Source organism: Ipomoea triloba, chromosome 9, assembly GCF_003576645.1.
Source record: "Ipomoea triloba cultivar NCNSP0323 chromosome 9, ASM357664v1".
In the NCBI taxonomy this organism is placed as follows: Eukaryota; Viridiplantae; Streptophyta; class Magnoliopsida; order Solanales; family Convolvulaceae; genus Ipomoea; species Ipomoea triloba.
Window position 1 is genome coordinate 8,683,418 of NC_044924.1, and position 10,251 is coordinate 8,693,668.

General features: G+C 38.5%; 3 protein-coding genes across 3 annotated transcripts; 2 read left to right on the forward strand and 1 right to left on the reverse strand.

Moving 5' to 3' along the window:
• Positions 1–577: 577 nt before the first annotated feature.
• On the forward strand, positions 578–3,656 carry LOC116029283 (actin-like). The gene is made up of 5 exons (XM_031271206.1): positions 578–729; positions 1,717–1,791; positions 1,860–2,253; positions 2,473–3,086; positions 3,232–3,656. The coding sequence occupies exons 2-5, from the start codon at positions 1,732–1,734 to the stop codon at positions 3,295–3,297; spliced, it is 1,134 nt and encodes a 377-aa protein (XP_031127066.1). The 5' UTR covers positions 578–729; positions 1,717–1,731; the 3' UTR covers positions 3,298–3,656.
• Positions 3,657–5,210: 1,554 nt separating this feature from the next.
• On the forward strand, positions 5,211–5,852 carry LOC116029517 (putative germin-like protein 2-1). Its single transcript, XM_031271569.1, has one exon. It carries the CDS (start codon positions 5,211–5,213, stop codon positions 5,850–5,852), a length of 642 nt encoding a protein of 213 aa, XP_031127429.1.
• Positions 5,853–7,779: 1,927 nt separating this feature from the next.
• Positions 7,780–8,533, reverse strand: LOC116030513 (putative germin-like protein 2-1). Its single transcript, XM_031272774.1, has one exon. The coding sequence runs from the start codon at positions 8,531–8,533 to the stop codon at positions 7,883–7,885; it is 651 nt and encodes a 216-aa protein (XP_031128634.1). The 3' UTR covers positions 7,780–7,882.
• Between the last annotated feature and the right edge of the window lie 1,718 nt (positions 8,534–10,251).

Consider the following 10,251-nt stretch of genomic DNA (forward strand, 5'->3'; position numbering starts at 1 on the left):
ACCAACCCTAAACCATTAATTAACTTATGGAATATTAATAAACTAATACTAACAAGAACAGATATTGCAGTATTGCACAAGGTGTGATGAAGATTGGGATGGATGGGCTCGCATGGACACTTCAATTGGTCATATAGATAAAATTTGGAAAAAAAGACTAGTGATCAAGTCTCATCATAGGTAATGTGGAAGCAATCTCTCAAAGTGAAGAGACTCTTTGTGCACAATAAGTAAATGTTTAACATTTATGTTCACTTAAATTACTGTGATTTACCTCTTTCCAGATACTCGGTTTGATCGGAACGAGGGGTCTTTGGGAATGAGCACTCAAACTTTTGGGAATAAAGATTGGGAATTTGGGATGGATGGATGCAAGATACCGAAGAGTAAAAAGAAAAGGATATTCAAGACTAAGATAATCCAATAGGGGTGGGTATATTTGTCAAATTGTAAAAGACTGCAAAAGCCAGCCAGCTAAATCAGCGATGAATATTATGTGTCAACGGGTCCCACTCATCAGAGATGTAATCATAAAGCCAACGGTCCTGATTTATGCAAATGGAATTTGAGGCTCATTTCATCTGAATTTCATTTGAGGCTGAGACTGAGTTTTCGTATTCCGGCTTTTAAGCCTAAGGGAGTGCGTTAGACTCTGTTTTTAAGAGTGTGAAGGACAGGATAGAGGAACATCACGACACACCCAATACCCATATCTTCAAAAACCTAAAGGTATGATCTTTGCTCTCAAATCTGGTGTTTTCTTTCCAATTTTGTAAATTTTTTATTATCATAGCTGAAACCTTTGATAATTTGCTGAAAAGGTTGGATGCTTTTGACTGTTTTTAGATAGATTCTTTGATGCTGCGAATTTTTGTGAAAATTTCTATTTCTATCGTGCATAGAATGGCTTAATAATGCTTTCAATGAAGCTGGATCTATGGATCTGAAAATGCGCATTAGGAGCGACCGAAATGTCATAATCTAAATCTGATTCTTTGACGTGGTCATTCATAGATCCTAACTTTCGAATTCATTTGTTGTAACTTACAAATCTGCTCTTATTTGGATTCTGATTGGGGCGTAATCTTGGAAAACTTGCTTCAATCTCTTATTTTGTTAGTGGTCTGTTGGATATGGAACTGGGGCAATTCATTTCTTCAGAAAAGATCCAGCTTTTGTTTTTCCTGTAATGCCTACATGAATTTGGCTTGTGGAAATGCTCAGATCTGGGAATTTAAGTACTGGGGAGCTAGATGTAAATATATGCATTAGTTTTGCTATTGATATATATTGCAGGGCATTTGTGATTGCTTGGTTTATCATATGTATCTGTCTGGATTGTAATTAAATTGGGAGTTCATAGGTAATGACAGTGGAAATGAATATATAAATTGTAGTAGTCCTGGAATTCATGAAGAAGTTTTTCTGCATACAAAGAGGCTTAGATTCTTTCTTTCTTTCCCTTCATTTATAGCACCATTTTGTATCAACTATCTGGAAAGGTTTGTTAGATCACCTCATTCCACAAAATCTTAGGCAAAATTAGCACATTTTACATTTGACAATCAAATTGCTATAGTTGGTTACTAATGAATAATGTGTGGAGCTCTGTTATTCATCTTAAGGGCATGCCGGTGTCAAATTTTTAGTATTGACACGACTTGTGTATACTTCTGATATCTTATGTGCTTGATTAACACACAACTGATTTTTCAGAACCAATAAAAAAAGATGGCAGAAGGTGAGGATATCCAGCCCCTCGTGTGTGACAATGGAACTGGAATGGTCAAGGTATGTAATTTTTAGCATATGATGTGTTGTAAAGATATTAGTGTGGACCTTTAATCGATTAATTTCAGGCTGGATTCGCTGGAGATGATGCTCCAAGAGCTGTGTTTCCTAGCATTGTTGGACGCCCCCGTCACACCGGAGTGATGGTTGGCATGGGCCAGAAGGATGCTTATGTTGGAGATGAGGCTCAATCGAAGAGAGGTATTTTGACTCTGAAGTACCCTATTGAACATGGAATTGTCAACAACTGGGATGACATGGAGAAAATATGGCATCATACTTTCTACAATGAACTTCGTGTGGCTCCAGAGGAGCACCCAATACTCCTTACAGAAGCTCCTCTTAACCCCAAGGCTAATCGTGAGAAAATGACACAAATCATGTTCGAAACATTCAATGCCCCTGCCATGTATGTTGCTATTCAGGCCGTCCTTTCCCTCTACGCCAGTGGTCGTACAACTGGTAAGCATTATCGTTACTTTTGGTTATACTTTATGCATGTATTTCTTAGTTACTGAAATTTGCCAGTACATGGGCTGTGACTTGAGGCCCACCGCACAATTAAATATTCATAAACCCCCATTACTTCATTAAGGTGAATAATTTGAATATTTGATGCAGTGAGCTTTCATAATATTGATATTAACTTTTCTTTCAACTTGCATAATTGGTGGTTTGTAGGTATTGTTTTGGATTCTGGGGATGGTGTCAGCCACACGGTTCCAATCTATGAAGGTTATGCCCTGCCACATGCAATCCTGCGTCTTGATTTGGCAGGACGTGATCTCACAGACCATCTCATGAAGATTCTGACTGAGAGAGGTTATTCTTTCACCACTTCTGCGGAGCGGGAAATTGTGAGGGATATGAAGGAAAAGCTATCATACATTGCTCTTGACTACGAGCAAGAGCTTGAAGCATCAAAGACGAGCTCATCTGTGGAAAAGAGCTACGAGCTGCCCGATGGACAGGTGATCACTATTGGTGCTGAGCGATTCCGCTGCCCAGAGGTTCTCTTCCAGCCATCCATAATCGGGATGGAAGCTGCTGGCATTCACGAGACAACATACAATTCTATCATGAAGTGCGACGTTGATATTAGGAAGGACCTGTACGGGAATATTGTCCTCAGTGGTGGTACCACAATGTTTACAGGCATTGCTGATAGGATGAGCAAGGAGATCACGGCATTGGCTCCAAGTAGTATGAAGATCAAGGTGGTTGCCCCGCCCGAGAGGAAGTACAGTGTTTGGATAGGAGGGTCGATTTTAGCCTCCCTCAGCACATTCCAGCAGGTATGCCCCGATGCCGAATTACATCTTTGAACCTTAGCTTATAAACTGTGTTTGAGAAATATGATTATCTCTAGAAATTAGCACCATTTCCCCGGTGGAACTATATAACGCAATTACCTTTATAAACGTTTCTTCCCCAATGCAGATGTGGATAGCAAAGGCAGAGTACGACGAGTCTGGCCCTTCGATTGTCCACAGAAAATGCTTCTAAGTGCAGCATGCTGGGAACATCGCTAGAGAATTGTTATAAAAACATTTTGTCAGTTGATTGCCAATAACTCTGTTTCTTGCTTGTTTTGCTTTGTTTTGTTTTATTTTTACTTCTATTTTTATTTGGTTTTCTTTTTACTTGTTACTCTGGTATTTTGCTTATGCTGGGTTTTATTTATTTATTTTTGTTTTTTTCTTTCCTTTTTGAGATTTTCAAGATTTGATAAGGTGGACTTGGGACCATGTTTGTTCATGCCAAAGATTCATTCTTATTATTATTAGTATTATTTTAAATTGGTATCACCATTGTAGAAGAGTTGTGAATTTCTAATGATACTATTATTTGTGATTTTGGATCAATGCCTTTTTGACCCCTCAACTTGAGGATTGTTGTTTGTTTATAGTAGGGGCGTTGCAATCTTTATGTACAGTTTGTGTTGAAAAGATGAAGTTGCAATCTAATATGGGGGAAATTTAATTAGGTTTTGATTGAAAAACACCTTTTCTTTTATACTCTTCATTCCATTTTTACTCTTCATTCCATTTTTGCTTCTTAAGTGACCCTAACCTAACACACCAGAAAGCAAATGTTCTTAAACTAGGTGGCGTTTATTTCGATTCTTCAATTTTATTTTTGTTTATTTCGATTCTTCAATTTTATTTTTGCCTATACGATGGTCGGTAGTGGACCCTTTATACGAAACCAATGCGACCCGACCAGTACCGACCTCTCCTCCTCCCTTTCTCCCTACCATCTCGCCTACCCCTGCGTACCCGACCTCTTTTGGTCGGTACTGACCTACCGACCTGGATCTGGCAACAAGATTCCTTGCCCTCAAAGGCATTAGGGCGCGTGTATAGGCCCCTTCCTCGGTCAAAGCTTGTGCATGGGCTCAACATGCCCTTCATGCTGTGAAGTCAGGACTTGTTCCCTCCTCTTGACCATAAATACTACATTTATTCTTGAGAGAGGGACTTTTGGCTAAGTTTGGGAACCTCTGACCCATTGTTATGTATTCTGTGCTCCCTGAACTTAAACCAACAAGCAAATCATCAAAGGACCGATACTCGGTCCGACCTAAAACTTCGTACGTATTTGTAGTAAGGCCCGTATTTACTACATCACTATTAAATAAGAATTTCAATTGAAGTAATGTTGTTGACTAGAACTTCATATCTCAAATTGAGCTAGAAATGAATGCATGTGTCTACTAGCAAGATGCACAAAACTAAAGCTATCCGTTCGTTAATAATAAGGTAAAAAGTTTCTCCAACTTTGTTTTGCATATATGGATTAACCCTTGGGTCTCAATCACGCTCCTACTACATCACATTAGCTCAAAGTAGTAAACTTCAAGAAGCTTTGGGATAGCAGATTAGCAGCCCATAAAGAGACAGCAAAAGTTCATCATCTGATCATTAAATTTGTTGGGTTCTGTAATACCATATTTGTCTAAATTGTCGTTGTTACCTTTGTCTTGATTGTACGTTGTTAACGGCGACTCCTTCAACCCAAATAGCACATGTACTTTGCCTTGGCTTTTTCTTACACAGAATTAGCACTTCAGTTCATGCATACAACAACATATATGGCACTGATTAATTAGATTGTTTACTTTGTTATCTAATAGATTTGCTTGTCTGAAAGTTCTTGAATTTCAGGAATATTTGTAGAGGTGGACTGTTTGAGCATATAATATATAAATGTGCAATCATGAAACACATGGTTCAATTTGATATCAGAGTGAAACATATATAATATATAAACATGAACATTCTGTAGCTTGATATGACCGCCGGCTAAGGGTTCATGGGCGACCTACTATATAAACCTGAAGCTATTAGGCTCAGCCAAAGCAACTTCAATTCATTCTTCACTGTTTTGGTTTTTCTCTTCTTCTGAAACAAATTAAAATGGCGAAACTTAATTCTCTCTTCTTGATCGTAGCCGCCCTGGCTCTCAGCTGTCTAGTCGCCGGGCAAGATTTCTGTGTGAGGGATCCTAGTGGCGCCCCGCCATGCAAGGATCCAAGCCTTGTTCAGGAAGAGGACTTTCTGTTTTCCGGCTTGCATTTACCCGGCGACGCATCATTAAACCGCCTCAAGTTTAACGTGACCGCCGTGACCGTGGCTCAGATTCCAGGGCTCAACACTCTGGGCCTCTCAATGGCCCGCATTGATTTCGGGCCACAGGGCGGCGTTCCTCCCCACGTTCACCCCACCGCCACGGAGATGTTCAGTGTAGTGGAAGGGATTTTCGTGGTTGGGTTCGTGACGTCCGACCCTGAGCACCGTCTCTTCGCCCGGAGCCTTCGGAAGGGCGACGTGTTTGTGTTCCCGGCGGGAGTCATTCATTTCGTGCGCAACGTGAAATACCAACGCGCCGTCGGGATTTCCGCGTTCAACAGTGAGAACCCCAGGACAGCGACGATCGCCGATGCGGTTTTCGGATCGTATTTGCCGATTGGGGATGGGATCCTTGGCCCGGCTTTCCAGATTGATTCCAGTTTGGTGTTTGAAATCCAAGCAAAGTTCAACAATCAGTCCAAGTTTTAATTAATATACTCTTCTGGTCATGGTTAACTCACAACTAAAAGTCTAAACTGATAATAATTGAAGCATACATGTGCTGTTCCATCTCAACTCAAAATCTAAGCGGATAATTAGATTGCACATTTATGTTTATACTACGTATATCATATGCTCACAATAATGTCTATCCTCGGATGTGTTTTACTTTGTTCAGTACGTGTCTTTGGAACTTCAAATGTGATCGATCAAAGTTATGCTGTCTGTGTACCCAAATGTCTGATCTGTTCTACAACTTTTGTAATATAATTACAGTGATGTTATTTTCTATCATTTTATGTTAGGAGTAGGGAACAAACATAGAGAACTGCCCCCTTTCAATTAGCTAGAATGTTAAAGTATAAAATTATTTTTAATAATTTCAATAATAGATGCCCAACATATAGTGAAAATTAATATGATGACCTCTTTACAAGCAATTATGTAAAGTGTCCTTAGCTTGCATATATTCTCTAACTAGACAAGCAGGGTAGTAACACATTCACCGTTGATAAAATAGTTAGCTTATTAGTCAATTTTAGGTCTTATTTGGTAAATGGTTGTTAACTGATAGTTGTTAGTTGATTGGGTTAGAGAGTATAACTAATTGATACATTAGCTGATTGTATAAAAGTGTTTGGTAAATTAGCTATTAGCTGATAGTTGTTTGGTATAATTTCTTTTCTCAAAAAGTTAATTGAAAATGTTGTTTTGAGCCACCTTTTGAATTTTAGCATTTTGGAGTTACAAAAAGTTGATTAACCAAACACTTATATTAATTTTTAATAGTGGTCAAATTGGCCAAAATTGGCTGATAGGCTAATTATTTTACCAAACAGGGCCTTAGCTTATTTGACCACTATTAGTTGTTTGACTTGGTTAAAAAATCAATATAAGTATTTGATTAATTAGCTTTTTAAGAAAAAAGAAATTATATCAGACAGCCATCAACTAACAACTAATTTACCAAATACCTCTCTACAATCCACTAATGTTATCAACTAATCATAGCCTCTAACCCAATTAGCTAACAACCATTTACCAAACATAGTCATTATGTATAATAACATTTCTTATTTCATGCAAATTGACAAATTATATAATAGACCATGGTTGCATGGTAGATCCTGTTCCAAAATGACATCGTTTTATTGTAAGTGTCAATGAGTATTTAATATTTAATAACAACATTTTGTACTATGTTCATAATGTTAAACCTTAAGTCCTTAATGCCCATAAACACTAAACTAAATATACGCCATATACATTTTCATTCAGCTTATAATAGCTAGGTTCATAATGTTCATAAAAACAAAACTTAATATACATAAACATTAGACTAAAATAATGACTTTATGGCGGATATGGCTGGACCCATCAAACCCCATCATTCTATAGTTTAGTGCCTTCATATTGGGGTATGTACCAAAATAATAATAATAATAATAATAATAATAATAATAATAATAATAATAATAATAGTGATTTTATGCACCTAGTTAATCAGTAATTGATGGGTTAAAATTATCTTGAACTTGAGCTGAATGGGCCATTGGGGTAGAGTAGAGTATTAGTCGACGCATTGAAAAATGTATTAACCAATTATAAATGAACTGAATTCGCATCTTTTTTTTTTTTGAATACTAGTGACTCTATTACAATGCAATATCTGTTCATAACTACTTTCTCAATCTATTGAAGCACAAGAATCAGTATTGCCTCCACTAAGGCTCGAACCCACCACCTCCCATATAAAGGGAAGGGTTTGAATTCACGATCTATAATAAGCAGAAGTAGTACTACCTCATTAAGTGATCTAGAGACCTTAGAAATTTAATTTCCAAGAGGATATTGATTACGAACACAAACTAAATGCAGAAACAAATTAATTCTAATACAAAAAATAATAAAAATGAGAGTAAAATAATCACACAATAAAATTAATTTCAAACAGACTCGAGATGATGACACACAACACAAATAATTAATTAAACCATTTTGATTTGGTGTATTTTATTTTAGAATTTGGACTGGATGCGTGAAACTGTATTCTTGTCCACTTGGAAAGCCTTGGCAAGGACATCACCATTAATCGCCGGGTCCGACCCGAATACGGCGTTGGCGATGGTGATCACACCGGGGTTCTGACTGCTCAATCCGGCAAAAGCCACCGCCTTTGTGTACCCAACATTGCGCTGAAAATGGACAAGCCCCACCGGAAACACGAAAACGTCGCCGGGCTTGAGAACCTTAGAGATGAGACGGTTATTAGGGTTGGAGGTGACGAACCCAACTTCAAGAGCTCCTTGGAGAACCACGAGGATTTCTGTGGCTCTGGGGTGAGTGTGGGGAGGGTTGATGCCCCAAGGCTCGTAGTCAATGCGGACAAGTGAAACGCCGAGAGTGTTGAGCCCCGGGATTTGAGCCACGTTGACGGCCGTGACTTTGGAGCCGTTGGGATTTGATGTGTTGCCGGGTAAATGCAGGCCGCTGAAGAAAAAGTCAGTGGCTTGAACCGTCTTGGGATCCTTGCATGCAAAGCCGTTAACCTTGGCGGAGCTATTAGGATCTGCGACGCAGAAGTCTTGCAGTGGGCTAGGCTCGAATGCCATGGCGAGGCCGCAGAAAGTGAGAGCTACTAAGCTCAGAAAGACGGTGAGATTTGCCATTTAATTTGATTTAATTTTGAGCTGAACTGGGAAGCTAGGATAGCTAGGAAGTGAAGGATAGATGATGAAATGGATGTGTTTGAGGTAATCTTTATATAGGCAGATCGAGTTCATGCATACATGATTAAATTAATTGTGTAAATTTGGAGGATATATATTATATTATATTATGGCTACGACTTGATGAAGCCGCCTAAGCATGTACACGGGAATTGAATTGGCCTAGGTTGACAGAGTCCGAGATGTGCATATATACTCAGAGGAAGTTAGAGGACAAGGAGAAGAGGTTTGCCGGCTGCTATCTTAATTTTGCAATTTGGATAACACACGCGAGTTTCATTTTAATATTGGATAGATGAGGAAATGGTCATAGGTTTGCTTAGTAGCTTGTTCGATCAAGATCAATTTAAAAGGAAATGTTTTGCTTATCAAGATGAAAGTAATACTTTTAAGTTGGATAAAGTTTAGATTAAAAAAATTTCACCAAAATCTTTCTATCATTTGTATGGTGATAAAACTTTTTATATTTATTGATTAATATGAATTAACTGTTACTGGGATTAAAATAATTTACCTATATTACCACATCAATAGTGAAGAATTTTGGTTAAATTTTTTTAACAGAATTAAGAGTACACGTCATAAAATGAGTTTTAGGTCCTCACCGTGTGCCTTTCTTGGTTATCCAGAGTCTTTTCGAGAGTATAGGTACATTTACCTCCACACTAATAAGATCTATATTTGTAGGCATGCGCGGTTTGATGAGACAATTTTTCTTTTTTCTGCTAAGGCTATTTTGTAGGCACCCTCAATTTCACAGCCACATCTCTGGGTTGTGTCTGCTTTGCAGTCTCACTCTGTTTCGTCTTCTATTCCTGAGGTACCTGTCCCGTCTGCTACTGTGCAACTTGCTCCATCAACTATTGTTGTTCCTGCACCAGGGATACCTGTGTCGCAACCCACAACACAAACATATGCAATGGTCACTCGAAGCATGTCTTGTGCTGCTCTTGCTATTCTGACTGCTCAAGTTTGTCCTTCTGAGCATACGTGTTACACACAAACTGTTAAAATATCCAGAATGGCATGTGGCTATAGACCAGAATTTCAATGCTCTTCTACAGAATCAAACATAGTTTCTGGTTCCATTTAATCCTAGCATGAACGTGATTGGTTGCAAGTGGGTCTTTCATACAAAAAGGAAGGTTGATGGTTCGATCAATAGAGCGACACAAGGCTCATTTAGTGGCAAAGGGGTTCAATCAGGTTGCTGGTCAGGACTTTTTTGATACATTCAGCTAGTGGTTAAACCCACGACTGTTAGGCTACTTCTTTCCTTGACTTTATCTTCTAGCTAGCTAGGTCATTCATCAGTTAGATGTTCATAATGCTTTTCTGAATGGTAACTTGGCTGAGATTGTTTATATGCGTCAACCTCTAGGATATATTGATAAGCAATTTCCTAATCATGTTTGCTTGTTGAAACGTTCTCTATATGGTCTAAAGTAGGCTCCTAGGGCTTGGTTTCATCGTTTGCATACTTTCATGTTGTCAGTTGGTTTCAAGACGTCAAAGACCGATGGTTCTTTGTTTTATTACTCTCAGGGCTCTACTTATGTTGATCTGTTGGTGTATGTAGATGATATGGCCTAAAGTGTGATTAAAAAAAGAGAAAATGGGGGGGGGGGGGGGGGGGGGAAAAAAAAAAAAAGAAAAAA

Coding starts and splice junctions, on each gene's coding strand:
- LOC116029283 (XM_031271206.1), top strand. CDS start 1,732: ATGGCAGAAGGTGAGGATATCCAGCCCCTCGTGTGTGACAATGGAACT. Junction 1,792..1,859: donor ATGGAACTGGAATGGTCAAG/GTATGTAATTTT, acceptor GATTAATTTCAG/GCTGGATTCGCTGGAGATGA. Junction 2,254..2,472: donor CGCCAGTGGTCGTACAACTG/GTAAGCATTATC, acceptor GGTGGTTTGTAG/GTATTGTTTTGGATTCTGGG.
- LOC116029517 (XM_031271569.1), top strand. CDS start 5,211: ATGGCGAAACTTAATTCTCTCTTCTTGATCGTAGCCGCCCTGGCTCTC.
- LOC116030513 (XM_031272774.1), bottom strand. CDS start 8,533: ATGGCAAATCTCACCGTCTTTCTGAGCTTAGTAGCTCTCACTTTCTGC.